This window comes from Myotis daubentonii, chromosome 3, assembly GCF_963259705.1.
Source record: "Myotis daubentonii chromosome 3, mMyoDau2.1, whole genome shotgun sequence".
Lineage (NCBI taxonomy): Eukaryota > Metazoa > Chordata > Mammalia > Chiroptera > Vespertilionidae > Myotis > Myotis daubentonii.
This window is the reverse complement of record NC_081842.1, coordinates 204,283,169-204,308,217: the sequence shown is the minus strand read 5'-3', so window position 1 is coordinate 204,308,217 and position 25,049 is coordinate 204,283,169. Positions and strand designations below refer to the sequence as shown.

Genomic DNA, 25,049 nt, shown 5'->3' with positions numbered 1-25,049 from the left:
CAAAGTTCGACCACCCTCCACCTCTCATTCTCAGGCTCCCACTGTCCTAGGCATCTCCCTCCTCTTGAGTATGACCCTTCTCTCCAGCCCTCAGTCTCCCCATTTCTAAAAACGGTCTCCAAGTACCCAAATGCTGCACCGTCTAGAAATCCTAGGCTCCCGCCTCCCGCGGCGGGGAAGGCGGCTCGCGAACCTCAGACGCCTTCGGGGTGAGTAATAAGGGGACTGGAGAGAGGAAGGAAAAGAGGAGGCCTTCTTGGGCTCCCTACCTTAAAGGCGCCCTTTGTCTGGACAGCCTACGGGGGACCGAGGGCAAGGGCCAAGCGGGGCGGGGCGGGGCGGGGCCTGGCTGCCGTGGGCGGGGCCGTGGGCGGGGCCGTGGGCGGGACGGTGGGCGGGTCCTGCCCGGCCCTCGCCCCGCCCCGTCGGACGTAGGTGCCGACTGGCGCTGGGAGGGGAGGAGCGCGGAGCCCACGCGCCGCCCGACCCCGGCGGAAAGTTTTCCCTGGCGGAGTTTTGGTGGCGGCGGCGGCCGGAGCGGCCATGGACGCGCTCAAGTCCGCCGGGAGGGCGCTCATCCGAAGCCCCAGCCTCGCCAAGCAGAGCTGGGGGGGCGGCGGCCGACACCGGAGTGAGTGTGTGCGCGTCCGCCGGGGCGGGCGGGGGTCAGGCCCGCGGAGCGGCCTCTCGCGGGCGCCCAGTGCGAGAGGCGGGGCCTGACCCGCGTCCTGCGGGTGAGGGACCCGCTGGGCTCTGGTTTGCCTCTCCTCCGGAGCCCGCTCGGTGCCGCCGGGCAGGGGGCACCGAAGTTGGGGAAAGAGGCCGGAGCGGCAGTGGGGCAGGTTGCAGGTCCGGAGCAGAGACCTGCGCGACCCCCGCCAGCTCTCCACCCGCCGCCCTGGGCAGCCCGGGGAGGCGGGAGCGCAGCCTCGGGGTCCGGGGGTGACGGGCGGGGGGAGAGTGGGCGCCGCGGCGGGGGACACGCCCGCACCCCCTGGCCCGTGCGCCCCGGGCGCGGCGTTAGCGGCCGGCGGGAGCCCAGCTCGCCCCCTCCAGCTGTCCAACCCAGGAGGTCGTCTTCTGACTCCCAGGCGCCCAGCAACCGCCCCGGGTCCGAGCCTGGCTTCGCAGGCACCTCTTTGAAGTTGGGTCTCAGGAGGTACCACCCACCCGGCCATTTAAGACCCCTGCGTCCCCTCTAGCCGAGTCCAGGCGTTGAGGCTGCGCCCTGGCTACTTTTGAAACCTGTTTTCGCTCGCACCTTCCCCCTCGGGCTTCCAGGGTCCCCGAGCACCCTGGCGACTCACAGACTCGCCGCCCCCTCTCCCCAGGGCGTCTGGGAGGGGCCTCATCCGGCCTCTCCTCTCCCCGTCTCGAGTTACTCTAGGGAACCGTCACCTGGCACCTTCCCCTGAGGCCTGAGAAACCCAACCTAAGTCCCTGCTTCTTCGCGAGGACAAACCGGGTGGCTTGCCTTCCTGGTGGATGGAGCCAAAGCCAGGACTCCCACACACTGCCAGCCCCCTGGCCTCTCCCGCGGGAGGAAACCGTTGACAGTACAGTTACCCTCGCCCCCCTTCCCTTTGCGTTCCGGGCTCAGCCAGGGCAGTCGAAGTTCCCGCAGCCCCGAGTGCCAGCGTGTCTGGGCCTAGAGAGGCCGCCTTGCTCCTCCTCTGCTGTGCCTGCTGTGGTCTCCTAAACAGAGACTGGCATTGGGAACCTGGGCTGGTGGGTGGGGGTGGGGGCAGAGACCCTAGGGCCAGGCATGCGCCATCTCCCACACTTATGACTCCCAACAGAGCCCCTTTAAATATTTGTGGGATTTGACCAGGACTTCTGAGAATAATGAACTGTCCTAGTGGGGAAACCCTGCTATTTTCTCTTGGGATAAGGGAAGGAGGGAGAGAGGAAGGGAGGGAGGGAGGGAGGGGGAGAGAGCTGGGAGAGCTGGGCAAGGGAAGGAAACATAGCAACCCCTCTGAATCTGGAGAACTGGAAATCTTGGTTGGTAGAAAAGAGTTTCTCCTGCCTGCTCTGATCTTGGACAAGCCACTTGTCCTTTATGATCCTCAGTTTCTTTGTCTGTAAAATGGGCATAAAAATTCTAACCTGGCAGGGGTGTTGAGAAAGTTACTGATAATCATGCTTCTTTCTGGCACCTAATTGGTGGTTTTTTTCTCCCCCACTCGCCTTCACTCACCTGTTATGTGTACATTCCACATGACTGTTACTGTGATGGAGCAAGTTTTGGGGTAGGGGAGTCTCAGAGCCTGTCTATACTTGCAGAAGAAAGGAGAGGAGAGCCCCTCTCTCCTATTGACCCCAGTATGCCCAGAGTGCTGTTCTGGGGCTTTGTGGACCCCAGACTATCCACCCCATGGAGCTGTTGTAAGGATCCCTACCTGTCCCTCATTATAAAGTCTCAATTTCCTCATGTAAATTGTAAATAACAGTAGTAGTATCTACATCATATTTTTTGGGGGGAGAGAGTAAATGAAATGGTGTTTTGCCGGCATAGAGAAAGAGTTCGATAAATAGTAACTACTGCTTTTGTCATTTTTAAAAATATATGTTTTTATTTCAGAGAGGAAGGGAGAGAGAGATAGAAACCTCAATGATGAGAGAGAATCATTGATTGGCTGCCTCCTGCATGCCCCCTACTGGGGATCGAGCCTGCAACCCACGCATGTGCTCTGACTGGGAATTGAACCCAGGACCTCCTGGTTCATAGGTTGACACCCAACCACTGAGCCACACCGGCCGGGCTGCTTTGTCATTAATGTTTTACACAGTATTTTTGTTTATTTCATTTGCTCCTGTGAGGTGACAGCAAGGATTCTCATCAGACTCATTTTAGAGATAAAGGAACCGGGGCTCGGGGAAGTGGAGTCACTGACTCTGACACAGCTTCCGAGAGGCAGTGCTCCAGATCCCCAGCCCAGATGTCAACACTGTGCCTCATGGACTCTGGCCCTGGGAGGAGCAGGAGCAGGCCCATCCCAGGTTGGGCTGCAGCCCTGAGGACAATGGTGGCCACAAGATAGAGAGGGAAGCTGTGGGGTGTGTCTGGGGTGGGATGTGGGGACAGCCTGGCTTGGGGTAGTGTTCCAGCCAGACCTTGGTCTCAGACCTTGAGGGCTGGGTGGTTTTGAGGCCAAACTGAAACCAGTGGAATTAGGGGTACACTTGACACCTATCAGCTGTGACCTCCTCACCCCTCAAGGTCCTCAGCTGGGATTAGCATGATCATTGCTTTATTTGTGGAGAAACTGAAGCTCAGAGAAAGGAGGAAGATTGCTTGCGATCACACTGCAAAGCCAGGACCCCAAGCTTCTTTGCACTGAACCTCACGGCCCCCCGTCTCTCAGTTAGTCCTAACTTCGAAGGGGAGACTGTCCCTCTCCCACATGTGGCTTTCCCCCCCATCTCTTCAGGAACCATAACATTTTTATTTCGGTCCCTGGCCAGGGATTTTCCTTTCTTCCAGCTGTCAGAAGGGTGACGCACCCTGGTCCCTCAGTCCCCTTTCTTCCAGGAGGGTCCCTCTGACCTTGGGCTCCTTCGTGGGTTGTGCCAGCCTATCAGAGAGCTCAGTGAGAACAGCTAAGGAATAGGAGGCACAGGCTCAGTAGAGCTAGTTCATGGTGGAAGGCAGGGGGCAGAGGGTCTAGTCGTACTTATTTTTTAATCCTATGTAATACAAGGGTAATATGCAAATTGACCCTAGCAGAACAACTGGGAATGGCTGGTTACTATAACACACACTGACCACTAGGGAACAGACGCTCAATACAGGAGCTGCCCCCTGGTGGTCAGTGCGCTCCCATAGGGGGAGCTCTGCTCAGCCACAAGCCAGGCTGACGGCTGCCAGCACAGCAGTGGTGGTGGGAGCCTCTCTCACCTCCTCAGCAGCACTAAGGATGTTCGACTGCAGCTTAGGCCTGCTCCCTGCTGGCAAGTGGGCATCCCCCAAGGGCTCCCGGGCTGCCAGAGGGATGTCTGACTGCCAGCTTAGGCCTGATCCCCCAGGGAGTGGGCCTAAGCGAGCAGGTGGACAATCCCCTGAGGGGTCCCAGACTGCGAGAGGGCACAGGCCAGGCTGAGGGACCCCCCCCCCCCAAGTGCACAAAATTTTGTGCACCAGGCCTCTAGTATTTACAATAAAAGATATAAATAAACACTCAGACCATAAAACTTACTGAGCACTATGTGTCAGTCACTGATAGAGGCGTTGGGGAGTCTGGTGAACGAGTTGGTCTCCCTTCAGATAGTGTTTACCAGCTGGTGGAGGAGGCAGGTTGACCAGGGTGCAAATGAGTAATATGTTGTGGGTATTGGTGATGCTATGAAGAAAGAGAAAGTTGGGGTGAAGAAATGATGGGGACAGCTTCCTTACATAGGGTGGTGTTTTCATTTGGATTCTTCTAGAAGCAGATGCTGAGACAAAGATTTGAGTATAAGCCCTGGCCAGGTAGCTCGGTTGGTTAAGCATCATTTTGATAAGCCAAGATTGCAGGTTCGATCCCTGGTCAGGGCACATACAAGAATCAACCAAGGAATGCATAAGTAAGTAAAACTACAAATTGATGTTACTTTTTCTCGCTCTTTCTCCTTTCCTCTCTCTCAAATCAATACATTTAAAAAAAGCTGTAAGTACAAGCCATTTATTTGGGAAGAGGTCCCAGGAACTATTGTTAGGAGAAGGGAAGGGAGTTCAGAAAGTGGACACTGAATGATCTAATCCCCTTACCATGGTGGGCGACTGGAGCGCCATCCTGTGGGGAGCTCTGGGAGGGGGTGTACTGGTAGAATGTGTTCTGCCTTTACTGTTTGAGGGGCTGTGCTGTCTGGTGGGTGCAGGGCTCCTGGGGATGGGAGCTCTAACACCCCAATGCACCAGTCTGCATCTCCAGCAGCCAAAGAGGGCCACAGGCAGAGAGTGGTGTGTCAGGTGGCGTGTGTGGAAAATGGCACCCTTTACCAAGGCGATAAAGGTAGGGCACTGATAGTGTCAGTGCAGGAAGTCAGGGAAGGCCCCTCAGAGAAGGTGACTGTAATACATGTATGAATACAGGGAGAGAGGAGTCTGGGAACAGCATTCCAGCCAGAGGGAACGGCAAGCACAAGGAGCATTTAACTGGAGGCTGGGATTCTGCTTCTCACAGGTCTGGCGCCAGAGGGGTATGTGGCTTGAATGGATCAGGTCATCTACCGCCCACTGAGGGGGAACCAGACAGTCCCTTCAGGCAGTCCTGCAAGGCAGCATGCCCACCCCTCCTGGGTGAGCCTGAGTCTGACTCCTGCCTTGCATAGCAAAGGGTGCGGTGGGCTGCAGGTGTGGGTGAAGAGCCCGGCTGTGGGATTCAAGACCCAGCACTGTCAGATATGAACCATGGCCAGACTCCCCTGAGCTGCTTTCCCTGTGAAACGGGAATCCTAGTATCTCCTTGACTCTCCTAATAAAATACTACAAATGACTGTATGCATTAAAGCTCTTTGCACTTGACCCTGGGAAATGACAGTAGCTCACACTTCAGTGGCCCTTGGTATGTACCAGGCATGGTTCTAAGCCCACCTCATGGGTGAACTCCTTTCATCCTCACAACAGCCCCATGCGGTGGATAGTGTTATTATCCCATCACGTGAGGAATCTGAGGATCAGGGAGTGGAGGGACTGGGAACCCCACAGCCCATATGCAGACCCCATGTTTTAACCTTGACAGTATCTTTTTCTCGAGTAGTGTAAATAGGTACTTAGGAAATGATAGCTGCTGCTGCTGTTACCATTTTTAAATTTTCTCTTGAAATTATAACAACTTAAAAAAAATTCACTGATGAGAGAGAGAGAGAGAAAAGCATCGATTTGTTGTTCCACTTGTTTACGCATTCCCTGGTTGATTCTTCTATGTGTCCTGACCGGATATCGGACCCACAACCTTGGTGTATCAGAGTGACACTCTAACCAACTGAAACGGACAGTTTCCGAAATTTGCCCAGCGCTCTCCACATCCTGAACTTTTTCTGATGGTGCTCCTGAGGCACTGAACCCATTTTAAGGAGACCATGGCCTCGAGAAGCAGCCGCACTCCAGGTCACAGCAGAGCGCGAGTCTCCTTCTGAGATGTCACCCTGAGGGTTCTGAGGCCATCTCCCCTCCAGCCAGAGGTTCCCCCAGGCCATGGGTTTGGCTGCACCTCTGATATTTCTCAGACCAGCCAGGTCAGGCCACCTGGCTCAGCAGGAGGGGCACAGGGGCACCCTACCCAGCTCTGCCCCCTGGTCAGGGGCCTTAATGAGGAGAGAGCACATGTTTGCAGCCTCGAGGTAGACTGGGCATATGGTCTGTCCCCATCTCACTCTGAGAGCAGGTCATCTGTAAAATGGCAAAGTTAAAAAGCCTAGTCATTACCCACCACAGGGCCAAAAATAACCCGACCGGAACAAGGCTGTGGACTCAGGCCTGTGTTTTGTCTGGGGCCCTCTGGGAGCTCTTCTTGAAGTCCAGGCTCCTCCCGCCCATGTGAGGCGGCTGGATGGTGAGCAGGGTGAGCGTGGCAGTGAATCTCCCCTCTGTGTAGATGGAGAGCTCCTGCGGGCTGGTTCCTTGAAGAGGGCGTGGGGCATGAGAGAATGTACACTCATCGAAGGAATGAGTCGTACCCAGAACTGGAGGGTGGGAAGGAGGGTCTCTGCTGTCCTGGGAGGGTGGGGGAGTGGGAGGTGGGCGAGGGAGAAGTAGGACAGGCAGAACAGCAGCGCTGGGCAGGAATGCACCTTCTCCATACCAGTTTCTGGGGGAGGCAGGCAAGGATGGAAGTCCTTCAACAGGAAGACACATGGTAGGCAGCTGCGTGACCGTGGGAGGGAGAAAAGGAAGTCCACACTCAAGAGAGGCAGGAGCAATCCAGTGACAGGAGGGAGGAGGCCTCGGTCAAAACAGCCCTGAAAGCTGGGACTGTTGTTTCTTTCACTTTAAATATATTTTATTGATTTTTTTATAGAGAGGAAGGGAGAGGGATAGAGAGTTAGAAACATCGATGAGAGAGAAACATCGATCAGCTGCCTCCTGCACACCCCCTACTGGGGGATGTGCCCGCAACCAAGGTACATGCCCTTGACCGGCATCAAACCTGGGACCCTTGAGTCCGCAGACCGACGCTCTACCCACTGAGCCAAACTGGTTTCGGCCCTTTCACTTTAGAGATAAGAAAACTGAGGCTCAAGGAAGGTAATTTGCTCAAGTCTACTCAGTGTCAGAACTGGGATTCTAGGATTAAGGCCCTTGCTCTTAACCACTAGGCAATACTGCCTCAAAGAAGGCTTCCTGGAGGAGGCTGGATGTGAGGGGTTTCGAGCAAGGGAGGGGAGGGGCATTAATGGAGAGGGGACCACTTGGGCAGAGGCACAGGAGTGGGAACGTAAGTGTCACACCACGAGGAAGAAGCTCTGAATGGTTAAAACGTGGGTGTGGGTCTGGGGGTGTGTGGGGGGGTGTGTGGGGGGGGGTCGGGGGGTGGAGAGAGAGACTGTGGGAGAGAAGACGGGAGCCTTAGCTCCCCAACAGTCACTGTAGGAATTGCCTGTAGTGGATTGGGAGCTGGGGGTCCCTCTACTTGTATGACTTGGCACCAGTCCCATTCTTCTCTGGGCTTCAGTTTCATCACCTGTCAAGGGAGAGGTTTGGGCAGAAGGTCTCGGAGGCTGACGAGTGGCAACCTGTCTACTAGGGCCCTCTTCCAGGAGGCCATGGGCCAGGGGAAGGGTCAGGCCAGGGAAGGAGGAATGCAGAAAAATGTCAAGCATTTCAGAGGTCAAGGAGGGCTGGGGAATGTTTTGACAGCAAAGAGGTTGTCTGTGACCTTGGCAAGCTTTGGCCCTTTGGAATGGAGGGAGCGGAAGTGGCTTTGGACACGGACCAGGAAAGGGCTGAGCTGGAGGAAATGGGAGAGTGGGAGACATGGAAATGGTGGTGGTGGGGGGGGGGGGGTTGTTTGCCATAGGGCCGTGATGGATAATGGGATGAACAAGACCATCCCTGGTCAGTTGGTTTTGCCTCCCTGGGGCCTTGTGCTGAGGGACAGTCCAAAGCCTGTAAATCAGAGGGAACCGAGCGCTACAGTTGATTCGCAGTGTCTGCCACGGACACCGGAGGCAGGCATGGCAGTGCGTACTTTGCCCTCCCGGCTTGGATGGATTTCTGGAAATGGTCTAAGGAAGCGGGCCTTGGCCATCTCTGTGGTGCACCCTGGAAACGGATTCCTGTCTGAACCCTGCTCTGTCCAAGATTGTGTGTGAGGCTGAAGAGTAGTTTCCTCATCTATAAAAGGGGTACAACCATAATACCTACCTCCTACGTTACAGCATCTGACAGAGGGTGATGAGGGATGGACAGCGGGCCCCAACTGGCAGGAGCATGGATGTTCGTTGTCCTGGTGATGGGCTTGGAAGGATCCCTGGAGGCCTGCCTTCTTCTGGCCTCCCTGCTCCCCAGCTAAGTGATCTGGTGCCTCTGGGCCTCAGCTCCTGCAGAGGAACCCTGGGGATGGTTAACTGGTCCGACCCTGGGCCTGCGCGGAGTCCTCTCTCGGGTGGGTGGGGCGAGGTGGGGGCCTCTTTCCAACTCTACTTCCTGGCCTTTTCCTGCCCAGGGAGCTAGGCTCATCCCTTGTTTCCAACCTTTCCGACCATGAGGGTCCAGGTTTTCAAAGGACCCTTCCCTTGTGCCTGCTCTGGGTCAGTGCTGCAGCCCGGGCATTACTCATCTCAGGAGAAGAATTCTCCAAGACCATGCAGGTGGTGGGAAACAGAGCTGGGGTTCACCCCCGCCTGCCGGATTCAGGCGGCCTTCACATGATGTCATTTGAGCAGTTACCTCCCCCTTTCCCAAACCCTTACTCTCACCCTCACCTTACTCTCCTTGGCCTGCTGTGTCTTTCCTGGTCCCCTTCCTCCTGGTCTCCATGGCCGTGCAGATGGAAGAAAGCAGAGCAGGCTGGCGCTGTGGAAACCACCCAGATTTGAACTCGAACTCCATCCCTTTAACTCTGTGTATGGGGCCTTTGTCCGATGACTGGCTCTCTGAACCTCAGTTTCCTCGTGTCTGAAGTGGGGATAATATCCACCTTCCAGGGTTGCATTAAAGATTCATTGAGAAAATGGTATGGTTTGCCCTCAGCAAGCAAGTGTTAGCATTGAAGTTGAGTTTGGGCTTTGGGCTTGAAATTATGGGTTCGAATCTTGGCCCTTACACTTGCTGGCTCTTTGGACTCAATTATGTGATTTTGCCTCCCTGGGCCTCAGTGTCTTTGTAAATGGGTATGATAAAGTGATCTACCTTTTAGGTTCTCGTGAGGATTAATGAGAATATTTTATGTAAAGCTTGCTACCACAGTGCTTGGTACATACTGGAAAATGTTAATTTTGCCCTTTATTAACTATAAAAATAATGGTTCGGCTGGAGTGACTCAGTGGTTGAGCGTCGGCCTATGAACCAGGAGGTCACCATTCGATTCCCTGTCAGGGCACATGCCTGGGTTGCATTTGGGGTGTGCAGGGGCAGCTCATCAGTGATTCTCATCATTGATGTTTCTGTCTCTCCCTCTCCCTCCCTCTCTGAAATCAATAAAAATATATTAAAAAAATAATGGTCGATGGCAGGACCCCACAGCCCCTTGCTGGGTCTGTGGGAAAGGGGCTGGGAGGGCTGTTGCCGTGGTGCCTGCCCAGCAGGTCTGAGCGCCTGTCCTCCTGCCAGAGCTGCCTGAGAACTGGACAGACACCCGGGAGACACTGCTCGAGGGGATGCTCTTCAACCTCAAGTACCTGGGCATGACGCTGGTGGAGCAGCCCAAGGGCGAGGAGATGTCCGCGGCCGCCGTCAAGAGGATCGTGGCCACGGTGAGCCTCGGTGTGGGGAGCCAGGTTCAGCTTCTTCCCGGGGTGCAGCTTGTCCCGCACTTATTACCCCAATTGGATGTGTCTGGCCTGTCCCTGCCCTTGAGTCCCCTCGCATCTGCCTCGGGGACTCTGGTAAAGGGTAGCCATTGGGCCTGTGGGGTGAGGGTCAGTGTCCCCCTCTCTAGCAGTTGGGGCCATGTCCTCTCCCAGCCTCCCCTCCCCGAGCTCAGGTCCCCTGCCTAACAGTTGGTGACGTAGTGCTAGGAAGGATGGGGGAGGTCGCTGTCACCCAACCACTTGCTCTGTGTCCTGAGGGGCAGGTCAGCACACCAGAGACCAGATTTCCCTCTCGCCTGCTCCGAGTGAGCGAGGGCCCTATAAATCCACCTCCCCTGTTGGTCTCAGACCCCTCAGCTCAGGCCCTAGCGGGGTCAGCAGGTAGAGCAGAGTCCCCAGAAGTCATCCTACTGGGTTGTGGTAGCCCACTCAGAGCTCAGAGTGTGAGGTCCTCCTAGCTGTGTGTTTTGGGGCAAGTCCCTTAGCCTCTCTGGGTCCTCCTCCTCCTGGGAAAAAGCACTGCTGACTCGAGGACCAGTGCTCGGCAGACAGCGGCTGCTCAATGAGAAGCCATTGTCCCTATTTTTATTAGAAGAAGGTGTTGGCGGAAATGTCTTCTAAATCAGGTCTTCCAGTCACCGCAGCTGAGGCCTCACATGGGCCTGGAGTCTGGGGGCTGGAGCAGCTAGAAGTAGCCATGAGGGTGGGTCCCAGGTGAGGCAGGCAGGCTCCTTTGACCCATGTCTGCCTCAAGGCCAAGGCCAGCGGGAAGAAGCTGCAGAAGGTGACTCTCAAGGTGTCCCCACGGGGGATTATCCTGACCGACGGCATCACCAGCCAGCTCATTGAGAACGTGTCCATTTACAGGTAAGCTCAGCATCACCCACATTCACTTGCCAATTGGGGCAGTGGGTAGAGTGCCCTGCCGGAAGCCAGCCAGGCTATGCCACGCCCTGTCCGAGTGACCTTGGAGCCTCCGTTTCCTCATCTGTAAATTGGGGTGGAAACAGATCCTGCCTCACGGGGCTGTTATGAAGCACTGAGTGCACAGCACCTGGCTCACACTGGGCGCTTGGTTAAATGGCAGCTGCTGCTGCTGTGATCACTAGTTGCGGCAGGCAGCTGAGGCCTGAGAGGACTGGGAACTGCCTCCCCAGCCCCCCTCCTCTCCCAAGCATCCTGCTGAGTCAGGCTTGGAGCAGACAGCTGCAGAGTCATGGTCCTTTCCTTCCACTGTGAATGCAGCAGCTCTGCTCTGGACATCTGGCCAGGTGTCCAGGGAAGCCACTGAATTAGCTGGGGTGCTATCTGAAGGCAGAGTCTGAGGGCAGAATGTAGATGGTATCAGTTGGGGGTGGGATGCCTTGTTCATGAGAGGCAGAGCCCAGCCCCGGGAGCCTCAGGCTCTCCCATCCTCTCTCAGCTGGTCAGTTGTAGGATTTCAGACCTGGAAGGGGCCGCAGAGATTCATATCACAAATGGGGAATCTGAGGTCCAGAGAGGCCTCAGGTCGACCAAGGCCTCGGTGAGGTAGTGGCTAAGCTGGGACCAGGACACCAAGGCCGGACTTCTGTCCAGCAGGCCCTGGTCTGCCAGGCATCCCTCTGCCATATTGCTTTGTGTCTAAGCAGGTGGCTTAGCGGTTGGAGCATGGGCCAGTACTGGGGTTGGGGTGGTTTTAGAGTTCCTGGCTGCTATTTTTCACCTTCCTGGTTTTATCTGCCTCCTTTAACCAGGTGAGGCATCAGACCCAGGCCTTGCCCTCAAGGAGCTTCCAGTCTAGGAGGGATGGAGAGGAGGAAATAGGAGATCGAATATAAGTGTTTCCCACGAGGGCAAGGAAGGAGAGGCCTGTGTGGGGAAACCCGGGGGGAGGGGGGAGCTAGAACCACCGGATGGAGAAGGGGTAGCTGGGGACCTGGTACCCATCCCTCTGCCCATCTGGGCGTCTTAAGCGGTGCTGATCCCTATGTCAATGCCTGATTGAGGCTGGGGCCACACTGGGGAAGGACGTCTGCTGAACTGTCTCCATTCTGAGCTGCAGTTCCTGTGCTGGTTGCAGTTCCCAGCATGGAGGGTCAGACGAGGGAGGCAAGTGTCTAAGGCAGAGGTCCTCAAACTTTTTAAACAGGGGCCAGTTCACTGTCCCTCAGACATTCCACACGTGCGCACTGCGGGCCCGGGACGAGTCGGCTGCTAAGCAGGACAGGCAGCGGCGGCAAAAACACCCGGCGGGCCGGATAAATGTTTTCGGCGGGGCGCATGTGGCCCGCGGGCCGTAGTTTGAGGACCCCTGGTCTAAGGTGAGGGAGCTCCTGGATCCTGGGGCTCCTGGGCTGGTCATCTCCACACCCTCACCCTCCTCCCAGCCCTTCTACTCCACCTTCTCCAGGAGAGTCTGCTGACAGTCTCGGTCGCCCTGGGAGGGACAGTCCTGGAACCCTTCTGGCCTCTGGTCAGGGGCATGAGGGGCAGGTAGGGGAGGAGGAGGCCAGCCAAAGGGCCCCAGCGGGTGGGCAGTGTTCGCTTTCCCTTCCACCTGGTCAGCACAAGCCCTTGAGAGGTAGCATGGCCGTGGTTCCGGCCTCTGAATCAGCGGGTGAGGTCAGGTCTCCGCTCTGCCACTAGCTGGTGGTCTGAGACTGCTAGCTTCAATGTTCTCATCTGAAAAGTGGGAAAAATAATAAAGCCCTTCTCAGAGGGCAGCTCTGAGTTCAGTGAGGTGATATCTGAACACTGCCTGGTGTACAGTAAGGGCTCAGTGATTACAATTTTGGGGTGTGGCTCAGTAGAGGGGGAAGCTGCCCTTTCTCCAGTCTTTCCACCAGTCCTTCCTCCGTCATGGATGGCCCAGGATGCCAGGCCCAGAGGCCGAGGCCGGCTCTCCAGAATCGCGCACCGGTGGAGTGGGAGAGCAGGCTGTCTGGAACTCAGGGACGTTGCAATATGGGTGGGTGTTCTGGATGTTGTCAGGCCCCCATGCAGGGCTCTGGTGACATTTCCCACTCGCCTTTCAGGATCTCCTACTGCACGGCAGACAAGATGCACGGCAAAGTGTTTGCCTACATCGCCCAGAGCCAGCACAACGAGAATCTCGAGTGTCACGCCTTCCTCTGCACCAAGCGGAAAATGGTCAGTGGGGAGAGCCGGGGCTTGGGCAGCTCTGCTCGCCTTGGCAACCTGTCCTTGGCGGCCCTGTCTGGTGGGAAGGCAAAGCCAAGGTGACACATCACTTAAACTAGGAAATCCTGGGAACCCCAAGTGGACGGTGAGCGCTGAGGACGCCAAGACACCTGTCAGAGTGGGCTGTGAGCAGTGACGAGCCCGTGTTCCCAGGGAGTGCCCTGGCCCTGCCTCTCTGTAATGTGATTTGGATTTGAGGTTTTTGGGGGTCTCCTGGTAATAGTCTGGTCTGGAGGTGCAGGGCCTTGTAGGGATTCGTCCTTGGAGATTGGTGATCAGAGGGGCCCAGAGTGAAAGGGAAAAGTGAGAGCCTAGGAGGACCAGCTTCCTGTGGCCAGAGCGGGGAGGGCCTGGCCTTTTTTGGTATGCACCACGTGCTTGTTCCAGTGGCAGGCTTTAAAGGGTCTTCTCATTTAATACAACAGTGCTGTGAGGTGGGAGCAGTTACTGTCTTCATTGTTTTTATTTTTATTTTTAATGAGAAAACAGACTCATCGGTCAGCTGGCTTGCTGAAGATGACACAACTAGCCAGACAGAGTGAGGGTTTAAACCCATGGTTTCCCCCTCCCTGCATGACTGTAGGGAGCAGGGACTCCGGGCCCCATTTCCAACCCCCCCCCCCGCCCCCCCCCGCCACACCTCACTGGGATCAGTGAGAATCTCCGAGGTCTCTGGGCATTTGTCTTGAGCTTTGGGGCAGGCAACCAGGAGTGAGTCAGCCTTTGGTGTTGGAAGCCCCTTCATTTCCAAGGCCCCCGAAGCCTGACCGTTTGCCCTGGAAAGAGGTTCCACACATTTATTGGTTTAGTATTGGCCTCTGTCAGCCTGCATATGGAGCCAGAGCCCCAGTGCCCAGGCCTTGTGTTCCTGGGAGTCAGGGAGACTGGCGGAGTGGGAGAGCCGGCTCTCTGGAACTCAGGGGAGATGCCCTATGGGGTATCCCCTCCCCATCCTCAAGGACACATCGAGGACATCACAGTCTTGACATGGACCCCCAGACTTCCTGCTATACCCATGAGCCATCCTATTGTTGCTGTAAGAAATTACCACAAACTTAGTGTTTAAAGCAGCACAAATTTATTCTTGTCTGGTTCTGGAGGTCAGAAGTCTGAAATGGGTCGACAGGGCTGTTTTCCTTCTGAGGGTCCCAGGGGAGATACATTTTCTTGCCGTTTATAGTGTCAGAGACCTCCTGCCTTCCTTGGTTCATGACCCCCTTCTCCAGCCTTGGGGTCAGCAGTGTGGCACCTGCCAATCTCCCTCTCTGCTTCCCTCATCACATGACTATTTCTGACCTGCCCCTCCTGCCTCCCTCTCATATGGCCGCTTGTGATCGGGCCCACCGGGTACCCAGGAAATCCCTCATCTCAAAAATCCTCAATTTAATCACATCTGCAAAGTCCCTTTTGCCATGCGAGGTAAGGTTCCCAGGTTCCAGGGATTAGGATGTGGACCTCTTTGGGGTGACAGTTCCGCCTCCCACAGGTCTCTCGGAAGGAGCACGACAGGAGGAGGCAGACGAGGGTCTGATCCTGGCCCATGTCCTTCCTGTGTGGCCGTGGATAAGACCCTGCCCTTCTCTGGGCTGCCCGCCCATCGGCAGCGTCGGGATTGTCCTGAGAGGCCCCGTCTCTTTGGTGCGCCTTTATTCTTCGCTGCCGGCTCGGTGTCGCTGGCCACTCCCCAGGGCCTCGTGAAGCCCCTGCGGTGGCTTCTCCCAGGACAGCGGACTCCTGGCTTTGTCCCTTACGAGGCCACAAAGGCTTAAAATACAGGCTCATTGTGTCCGCATTGTCTGTCTCTTCCTCCCCAGTGACCAGAGCAGGCGCTGGGCGGGCAGTTGGCCATGGCCATGGCGGGGGGCGGGGGAGGAGGGGCGGGGAAGGGGGGTGCGGGTTCCCAAGATGCAGAGGCTTCCTCTGGGAAGGGGAGGTTGGGGGATAAAAGAAAGCCGATGCTGGCCCAGCAGCGAAGGGAGGCCTGGTCCGGTGCGCCGGGTCCAGAGGACTGTAGCCGCCCCGATCAGACTCAGCCTGACCCAGGCCAGAGCCAGTTACCGAGGGAACAGCCGGCCACGGCTTCATGCTGACAGCAGAGCCCGGTCGGGCAGGGGGAAGGGCGCCTGTTGGACATGGGCACTGACGTCCACTCTTCTTGGCAGGTTTTCACCTGTGTCCGGGATGACGGGTCACGGCTTGTCCTCCTTTTCTACCCTCTCCCACCTGGCCTCCCCCTACAGGGAGCCTGGGGGAAGCCCCTGGAGGAGCTAGCCCAGCCCAAGGGGGTGCAAGGATGGTGTTCTTGTGGTCCCCAAGGCCTCAGCTGAGCCCCAGCTGGCCTGGTGCCTGGCCACGATGGAAATCCCCAGATTCTCAGGGCTTAGTGGACGTTTCTGAGGAGGCGGCAGCAGGTGAAATGGGTGCCTCAGGTTTTGCAACGCACCTGCTGACAGGTACCCCTGCAGATGTTCGCTGCTGTCTGGCCCGGGCTGAGCCCTGTGTCGGGCTCTGGGGACCCGGGAAATCAGCCGTGGGGATATGAACAAGGTGGTGGGGGAGAAGGGGCCGGATTCAGTAACTGGGACACAGGGTCTCGGTTCTAGCGTCGAGGTTAGTCAGTCTCACTGGAAGTCAGCAAGACTTCCCAGAGAAGGAGATGTTTTGAATTGGGCTTTGAGGGTTGAGGTAGGAGTTTGCCAGGCCAAGAGAAAGGGGATGGGATGGCGAGAGGGTGAGCGCCCTCCAGCACAGGAATTAGCAGGTGCAAAGACACAGAGGTGCAAAACGCGGTGGAGTGGATGGCAGTTGAGGAGCCTGGGAGGGTGGCAAGGTCCCTTCCTCCTGCAGGGGAGCCTTGAATTTGGATGTTGACGTAGTCCTCACTCCTTTTGGCCCGGGGCCCACAGTCTCTGCATCCCCACCCTTTCTCGCCTGGATGCCTGAATGAGCCAGGTGCCTATGACCCACCCGGAGTTGGGGGGCAAGGGGTTCTTTTCTGGGTTGCCCACCCGTTCAGCTCAACTCAGGCAGGACCAGGCCTCCCTTCCCCAGTGGCCGCTAGGATAAGTTTCTCTACAAAGAAACGTTTCCATCTTCCCGACTGGGACGTCTCAGCGAGCACTTCAGCCTCCGGGCTCTGCTGGCCTTGGCGGGAGCTCAGGGAGCCCAGGGTTTCCGTGCAGGTGTACTGGCCGTGAGCAAAGCGATACCCTTAATCCTGCTCCGGGCAGGGTGGGACAGAGCTGTTCTCCCTCACATGGCCATTGGCATTTCTCAGGTGATCCTTTTGTGCGAAGGTTTAAGCTTCTGGGGCTGCCTTGGTCTGAGTACTGGGCTCGAGGCTGGGATCCCTGGTCCTGGCCCAGCTCTGCAGCCCTAAGCTAGACCTGGCCCCTTTGAGGAACTAACAGCCTGGTTACCGGGAATAAGATAGGGAATAAGATAGAGACACGGGAAAAATGTGCGAGGTAGAACCTGGTCAGGGCAATCAGGCAGGCCCACAGGCCAGACCCACTCAGAGGGATAGGTAGGCTTTTGTCCTGTGGAATCCAGGAAGACTCCCGCCCCTTCCCCCCTCTCCTCACCCCCTTACCTGAGGGCAGGCTGGAGCAGTCCTTTCTTCTGGTGCTGCCCAAATTCCTGCAGCCAGCCCAACCCCTCCCGGTCCTGCCCAGCCTGGGCTTGCAGCCACCTGTCCACCTCCCAGTCTTGGATTATATTTGGCTTACCTTGTAGCTCAGGACTTTAGGGAGAAAGGGCAGGAGTGTATGCAAATGAATAAGCAGATTAATGCAAAGACAGGCTTGTGCCCCCAGGTTTCCTGAAGGCAAAAATCATGGTGTTCCATCCCCCTGCCACATCGGATGACCAGCCTTGCTTGGGTGTATAGTGACTGACTCGGGCTTGTAATTAGTCCATATTTTTAGTTCATGAGCAATTCTCAATGGTAACTGAGTCTATTCAGTTTGATTCAGTTGTGACAGCTTAAATTGTAAACAGCTGTGAAGAGTTTCATACTTAATTACCATATTTAAGTTTTGCCATAAAGTCCCCGTACTTCCATCAAAAATGTAAATGATGGAGACATTCAAATGAGATTTTATACTTCGTGAAGTTTAATTGGCATGGATCAGTCAGCTTGTTTAGGGATTTTAAATTAAAAAAAAAAAAGTTTTATAAAGGCAGTAGCCATGGATTCATTTCTCAATTAAATTGAGTTGTCTGGCGAGAGGAAGGGAGTGGGGCAGAGGCTGGTTAAGCCGGAGCTTGTACACTTGAAAGGGTCTGGTGCTTTCTTCCCTGGGCGCGGCTTTCGGAAGGAAGCTAGCTGTCGCCTCCAGCCATAGCTGCGAGCTCTGGGCCTGCACTCCCACAGGCTGAGCTGATGAGCCCTGGTCTAGAATCAGAGAGAACAAGGGGTTGAGTGGGATGTGGGATGGGGCAGGAGGCCCTGGCTGGAGCGTGAGGCCTCAGGATGCCTGCCTCTGGGGAAAATGCAGTTCAGCCAGCACGTTGCCCCTCTGGGGGGCTCCGGGAACCAGGGGTGATTCTTGCCTTTGGGGAGCACCAGGTGGGGTGACACAGGCATGTGAGCTGGTGACAAGAGAGAGGGGTGATGTTTGAGTTGGGTTGGAAGAGTGGGTGGGAGTTCCCCAAGGGTGAAGGGCCAAGGTGTGGCCCCGCCTTACAGGAGGGTGATGGCACTGAATGGTTTTCATCCCTTGCCACGGTGCTCACTGACAACTTGCTTCTGTCAGGAAATGTGTAAGCTGTCCACTGCCTTTCTGGGGTTCAGTTATAAGCCCTCTGACTCTGTGCAGTACTAACCAGCCCGACCTCTGCCCCCGTGGCTCATTCAGACAGTGGTCGGACGCTTTCCAACTCTGGCTTTTCTGTTTCTTAATTCCAAGGGTTAAGTAACTGTGTGAAGTCCTTGAGTAATCAGGGAGGGCTTCTCAGAAGCAAGCCTCACAATGAATTGAATTTAGGAAAGCCCAAAGGGAAGGGGAAAAGTGGAGGTGAACAGCCATTGCCAAGGTACGGGCTGGAATGAGGGTGGGAGCCGTGGCTGAGCTACAGGTGCTGAAGAGGGGGCCAGCTGCCTGGGGAGGGCGTGGCCTCTTTCTAACCCGGCTGCTTTGTGACCTGGGAGAGGCCGGGGCTCTGCCTCTATTCATCAGGCATTCCAGAGCCTTGGGATGGAGCCAGGTGGGCCTGCCCAGGAACCCCCAGCCTCCAGTTCAGACTTGCTATTACCCCCCTAATACTGCACCCCCTCCCCTGAACTCACTTCCTGTTTTTCAGGCTCAGGCTGTCACCCTCACAGTAGCCCAGGCCTTCAAAGTTGCCTTTGAGTTTTGGCAGGTGTCCAAGGAAGGTGAGCCTTGTTCACAGACATTGTGTGTGGGCGGGGGTGAGGAGGGAGCACTGAAGAGGCCGGCAGGGCCCTGTGGGCTGGGGAGGGGGTGGTGGAGGCCTGGACAGACTCCCAGCTTCATCACCTCCCTAGTTGGCGACTTTAGACAGGTGCCTTGTGGGGTGAACTGAGACCTGTAGTTCCTTTCCTCCTGCTGGGGGGAGACCTGCCCCCTGAGGTTGGCCACAGCCCACTCCCTGCCCAGCAGTTGCTGGGGATGGAGTGCTGGGGCCGGAGGCACTAAAGCACTGCGCCTTGATCCCACAGAGAAGGAGAAGAGGGAGAAAGCCAGCCAAGAGGGCGGGGACGGCCTGGGCGGGGGCCGCGGCAGCAGCACCCCCTCGTTGAAGAACTGTGAGTCTTGGGCAGGGGGAGGGGCTGGAATCAGCTGCAGGTCTCGGGGTCTGCCCTTCACCCAGAGGCCCTGCTCCCTCCTGGGTTGGAGCAAACGCTCGGTTTTTTATTTTGGTTTTGTTGTTAAATACATGATACATGGTCGTTATAAATAAACTAGAAAATGGGGATAAAGGGGGAAAGTTACTCATTATGGTGCATGTTCTCCCAGATGTGTCCCTGTGCAAAAATATGCACATATGTATACCTCTGTGTGTACTTTACATGCTGTCTGGGATCGCTTACTGAACTCAGCTCCTGTTGTGACTATAAACCATTAGTCTCGGAGAGGATCTCACGTCGGGGGCAGCTGTCCAGCTGCTTTGGGAGGTGCCAAGGTGGGGCTCTGGGTGTTCTGGGTGATAGGCCTGGGAAAGGCGCTGGCCAAGGAGAGTCGGGGCCAGGACAAACCAGGAGGCTCCAGGAGGGACGAGGAGATGAGGCGGGGAGACAGGAGGCTCCTCTCGCACTGACGCATCTGACCGGACCCTTCATAGTGGTCGCCACGGGGAACCTGCTGGACTTGGAAGAGATGGCCAAGGCCCCGCTGTCCACAGTCAGCGCTAATACCACTAACGTCGACGAGGCCCCGAGGCCTCCAGCCTTGAGTAACAGCAGTGTTGTCTGGGTGAGTGTTCGTGTGGCCTGCTGACCCCGCGGGGATCCGGTGAGCCACAGGCTTATCCCTGGGGGAGGCCCCCCGGGCGGTCCAGGGCCTGGCACCCATGACTTACAGGCATCTGGGAGGGCCACCCCCAGCCCAGCAGCACCCAGGCCCAGGGTAGGCGATGAACAATGTCCCCTTTGAACCCAGGGCTAGGTCCCCAGCAGGCTTGGCTCCCAGCACAGCTGTCCCCTCACAGCGCCTGGCCTCTTGGCCTAAGCATCCCGACTGCAGGACGAGCCAAAGGCTCCCTTGTTCTCAGGGCGGCAGAGTTCGCTCCTGACCCGCCCCCCCCACCGTCTGAATGAGGAGTCTGGGACGTGGGCAGCCAGCAGCTGGCCCCTGACACGCTCTGCGAACTGGGGCAGGCCCCTGACCTCTGTGTGTCTCAGCTTTTTCATCTCTTCAGGGAGGAGGATGACTTGCCTGCAGAATCTACCAGAGGAACCTCATTTTTTAAATTAAAATTTAAAAAGTCTTTTACTTGGAAATAATTTTAGAATTATAAAATGTTACAAAAACAGTACAAAGAATTCCTGTTCACCCTTCATCCAGATTCCCCAAACCTTAGCATCTTACGTGACCACATTACAGTTATCAGAACCATTAACGTCGGCACGACACTGTTACATAATCCGTGGTCCCCACAATGTCCTTTTCCGGTCCAGGCTCCATTGCAGAATCACACATTACTTGTCATATCTCTTTAGTTTAAGAAACTCTGGCACCTGACAGACATGAAAGACCGTCAAATCCCTCTGCCTGCCCGGGGCCACCCAGGTGCGCCAGGCAGGCACTCTGAGCCCGCCCCCCTGCTGTCTGCAGCCACCCTTGGCACCTGCCCACGCTCTGGGAGACTGCGGGGGGAGGGGGGGGCCGGGAGAGGGCCCTCGCCCATTGTTTTCCCGCCTCGGCACTTATCCCTTGAGCTTGGAATTTGGGCTGGGCTTTTGGAAGTGGATGAAAGCAAGGAAACCCTTCCCGCCCTCTTCCTCTCAGAATTCGAAAGTCTTAGCAGCCTTCGGCCTAACCCTCCCTTTTGATGGAAGGAAAAGCTGAGTGTCAAAGAGGAGTAGCCACTTGCCTAAGGGGTCACTCGGGTAACGACAGAGCTGGGAATCGAACCCACCCAGGTGTCCAGGTGCCCAGGGGCCCTTTCTCCTGTTCACATCCCAGGTGTGGGTCCCTGTGCTGAGATGCTGGTGGCGGGAGCCAGGCGGGAGGCCTGCCTAAGCCTGTTCCTCCAGGCGCCCCCAGACTCCTATGCTCATGTCTCGAGTCCCCGTAGCTCACCCAGGGCTGGGACAAGTCCCCCACCTCGGGTTCATATCTCCCACTTTGTTTTCCCCAAGGAGCTGGATGACGACCTGGATGAAGCATTTTCAAGGTAACATTAACTGGGCTCCTTATGCTGGGGAAGGAGGCCTGGCATTTGTGGGCAGGTCTCTGGGGCCCTTGGCCAACTCTGACCATCTCCAGAACAAAAATCTCAACTTGAATACTTCCAGGGGTGGGGAGCTCACTACCTGGGGTTGGCCATGTCTGCTAGAAAGCTCTTGCTGTTAAGTAAAAAACAATTCCTAGTGGCTGCTTTACCATAGTCTGAGCTGAACTAAGTCCACTGCTGTAGCTACAGCTGAGGCTGATTTCCTCTTCCTGCTCCTGGTGTCACCGTCAAAGATTGGCTTTTGATTTCAGAGAGGAGTGGAAAGGGAGAGAGAGAGAGAAACATCAGTGATGGGAGAGAGTCATTGACCAGCTGCCTCCTGCACACCCCACTCTGGGGATCGGGCCTGCAACCCAAGCATGTGCCCCCACCAAGAATTGAACTGTGACCTCCTGGTTCATAGGTTGATGCTCAACCACTGAGCCACCACGGCCGGGCCAAAAACTGGCTTTTTTTGCAGCCTCTGTTCCCTCCAGAGGCTTTCCATTTATGGAGAAGGGCAGGGAGCAGGTATTGCTCACTTAAGCCCGTGGAGCATTACACAGAGGAGGAATGTCGCGCACAGCACGGAGTTGTTTTCGTCTAACCTGTGGGGTGGCAGTTCCCCATCTTCCCAGGGCCATCCCGTAGCCATGGCTACCTGTAGCTTGGGGAAAGGCCCCTGAGAAGGCCGAGGGGAGGCCTGGGCAGCTCAGGGCTTCCAGTTAGGCCTCCCTTTCTCCCTGGGAGCAGCCCCCTACATCCCTCTCCCTCCTCCCCAGGTCCTTCCTGCCAGAGCCTGGTGGAAGCCCCTGGCCCTGGTGGTGGGGAGTGGTCTGTGTGGCTCCTTCTTTTACTGTCTTCCCTGCTTCACTGGCTGACTACCTCCCCATCGTTTGAAGAAAACCTTCCATTTGCTTTTTCCAGATTACCCAAGAATCATGTTCCTTTTATTAAAAACTTCAAAAATCAGCAAAGCATTAAATTGGAAATGATACCATCCCATCATCCCACAGCTCAGACTTTTGGGCTTAATCCTATACATATACATTTTTTTTTTTTTTTTTTGCATTGATCAGCTCGACATATTTGCATTTGGGACCCTGATTTTCACTTGCCACTGACATATCAGGAGCATCTCTCCAGGTGTCTAAAATGCCTCGGGCACACATTTCATCAGCTGCCTCGCATTCTTGAGGACATGGCTGTAATTTACTTAACTCTCCCCTTCTTGTCTTCTTTCTGAATTCCTTTTTGAACATCACTGTGTTGAACATAGTTATAGCCAATAGTCTCAGGGTGGCACCCTCCGCCTCCCCCGTGTGCCTCTCTCTGCCCTTACCAGTGCGGCCCTTTCCCTTTCTTGGGCATTTCCTGAGGGAGCGTGGATGGTGTGTGTGCCCCGGCCTCTCTCTGTGGTGAGAATGCCACTGCCTGCCCCACAGTTTCCTGAGTCATTTGACCCTCAGAGACTCCCCCTTTCCTGACATCTGGGCCTTTCTCCTTTGGCCCCTGTGTCCTGGCCTTTTCCCACTCGTGCCCTCTCACTTCTGACCCTGGTGCTGGCCGGGCTGGACTGGCTCCTCAGGCCCCCGCCAGCCCCTTGCCTGCACCTCGGCTCACACAGCTCTGCCTTCCAGGCTCGCCCAGTCTCGGACGAACCCTCAGGTCCTGGACACTGGACTGACAGCACAGGACATCCATTACGCCCAGTGCCTCTCGCCGGTCGACTGGGACAAGCCTGACAGCGGCAGCCCTGAGCAGGAGGACCTCTTCAGCTTCTGAGCGCCCAGGGCTGGTGGGGCGTGTGACCACAGCCACCTGCAGTTGGGGTGGGGCAGCCCCAGGCCCCCCGGCCCCCCAGCCCCCCTTTTCCGGTGGGCAGCTCTGTCAGCCTGCAGATCAAAGCTGCAGCCAGTCAAGCGAAGGGAAGGAGACGTGTTGTCTAACCCCACTCTCTAAGAACTGAAAGGGGCTTGAGTATTTATTCAGTGACTTCTGGTTCAGCTCGGAAGCTGGGTTTGTGTCAGGCACGAACACGGTGTTACAACCAGCTTCCTGCCTTCTCTTGAGCAAGCTCTGCTGGGCTGTGGGTGTCCGGACGGCGACCAAAGCATTTCTCGTCCCTTTTCTCTGAGGACCCAGATTTCCCCGGCGGCAGCGGCGGCCCTGCCCCTCACTGAGGGCAGCAGAGCACTCGTTTCTGCCTTCTGAGCACAGGAGGGCACCGCAGCCTCGGCAGAGACTGTCCCTCCAGCTCATCTGCTGCAGGGGCTCCAGCAGGCCCGGGGGTCCTCGGAGACAGAGGGGCAGCCCCTGACCAAAGACGACACAGCTGGCACTTTAAAGCACACGCAGCAGGTGTGGCGCCCAGGGTGCCCGATGGCGCTGCCGTGCAGAGAGCTTTCTCGCTGCCCTTCCACGAGCAGGGACCCAAAGTCCCCAGGACGTCCGTCAGTGCGCTGCCCACGGACTCCCAGAGTCTGACCGCGTGACTGCCCTCCGTCGGCGCCCCCACCCCACCCCTCTCCCCGGGACTGATGAGCTGTGCTCTCTTCCCTTTCGTCTGTGTGTCTGTGTGAGTGTCCCTGAGCCCCTCCCCCATACTTCCTGGATTTGACGAAGAATATTTTGTTGCCCTTTTATAGAGAGAAAACCAAGGCCACCAGCATGGAAGGGGTAGAGTCTAGAGTAGAGCCCAGGCCTGATGCCAAAGCTGCCTTCTCACCTGTGCCTCCCACAGTTCACACGTTCTTTTTTCTAGCTTTGTTGTCCCCCCAGAAACCAAAAAACCCAGCTATTTTCTGACCAAAATGTGTTTCGTAACAAACCATCTGGTGCCTTTCCACACGGAACTGGCAGGAGCCTCCTTGCTTGCTGCCTCGTTGCTATTGATTTCCGTGAAAATGGAATTGTTTGAAGACTGTTCATTCGGACTGTTAAACAAAACCAAACTCTAAGCACCTGGACACTCTGACCCCGGGTCGGGACGCACCAGCAGCCGGCTATTTTCAGGGTGTTCCCTCCTCCTCCCTCTTCATCCGCCCCCCCCCCCCCCGGGCTCCCCGCATCCTGACACCCAGCCAAGCTGTCAGCACCTTCTCCGTCCCGAGGTGCCTCCCGGGCCCGGCTTTGCTAACCTCAAGTCAGACACTGCTGGTAGTTGGAGCAGGTTTCACCAGCCCAGGAAAAACACACCATTTCTTAGAATCTCCTTATCTAAGTGCTTAAACCAAAATACAAAGACCAAAGTGCCTGGGTGAGGGGTGGGGTGGGATTTGCAGGGTCTTTATCAGGATAGAACAGCCTTTCCCCGCCCAGCTCCTATACCCCCGCTGCCCTTCCCGGACCTTGGTATCGGCCCCTGCATTTGCCACGAGGCAGTGAGGTTGGGCCTGACACGCCGTCCTGGGCACCAGGGTCCATCCAGGAGGCCTGAGAAAGGCCGGGCTGTGAGTGGGGTGTGGCCTCCATCGTGGTCTCTGGCCTCCAGCGGTGGTTGTGCTCCCTGTGTGTGCACAGATAAGTCTTATTGTGCTTTTCTTTATGTTGCTGTCAATGAATTTCTAATGAGGAAAAGGATAAGTAATAAATGTTCTCTTTTTGAAATACAAAGAGCATGTGGATGGAGTGTCCTAGGGCCGCGTGGAGCAGTGCCTGCCCTCCAGGGGCTGGAGCAGCAGCGGCCACGGGCCCAGGGAGACACGGTCTTTGGCCCCAGTAGGACCCCCTTTTCACCAGCAGGTGGGGATGTGATGAGGTCATCTCTGGACAGCTCAGCACGTCAGCCCCGAAGAGTCTGGGCTTCCTAACCAGGGTATGTGAACCCCCAGAATTTGCATACGATTGTGTGTTTCTATGTACATTTTTCTTGGGGAGAGTGTCGTCCATCATTTCCATCACATACTCAAGTGGGCCCCCCAAATGTATTCGTCTGACAGACTGTGCTGAGCACAAACCAGCCTGGAGCTCAGTGCTGGGCTGGCAGTCCAGTCAGGTCCCGTGGACTCGGT

At 56.3% G+C, this 25,049-nt stretch overlaps 1 protein-coding gene across 2 annotated transcripts; it reads left to right on the top strand.

The window, feature by feature from the left end:
- The first annotated feature begins 426 nt into the window (after nucleotides 1–426).
- LDLRAP1 (low density lipoprotein receptor adaptor protein 1) lies at nucleotides 427–24,651 on the top strand. Of its 2 annotated transcripts, XM_059690758.1 has the most exons (9): nucleotides 428–631; nucleotides 9,755–9,897; nucleotides 10,709–10,821; nucleotides 12,972–13,086; nucleotides 18,442–18,514; nucleotides 18,821–18,907; nucleotides 19,444–19,574; nucleotides 20,963–20,997; nucleotides 22,677–24,651. In XM_059690758.1, exons 1-9 carry the CDS (start codon nucleotides 544–546, stop codon nucleotides 22,819–22,821), a joined length of 930 nt encoding a protein of 309 aa, XP_059546741.1. In that variant the 5' UTR covers nucleotides 428–543; the 3' UTR covers nucleotides 22,822–24,651. The 2 variants fall into 2 exon arrangements, with proteins under 2 accessions (XP_059546742.1, XP_059546741.1); XM_059690759.1 differs by lacking the exon at nucleotides 18,821–18,907 and having other exon boundaries at nucleotides 427–631.
- Nucleotides 24,652–25,049: the final 398 nt, after the last annotated feature.

Excerpts from the sequence above, each read along its gene's own strand:
- LDLRAP1 (XM_059690758.1), top strand. The coding sequence starts at position 544 with ATGGACGCGCTCAAGTCCGCCGGGAGGGCGCTCATCCGAAGCCCCAGC. Across the intron at positions 10,822-12,971 it reads GAGAACGTGTCCATTTACAG|GATCTCCTACTGCACGGCAG; the intron begins GTAAGCTCAGCA and ends CTCGCCTTTCAG. Across the intron at positions 13,087-18,441 it reads TCTGCACCAAGCGGAAAATG|GCTCAGGCTGTCACCCTCAC; the intron begins GTCAGTGGGGAG and ends CCTGTTTTTCAG.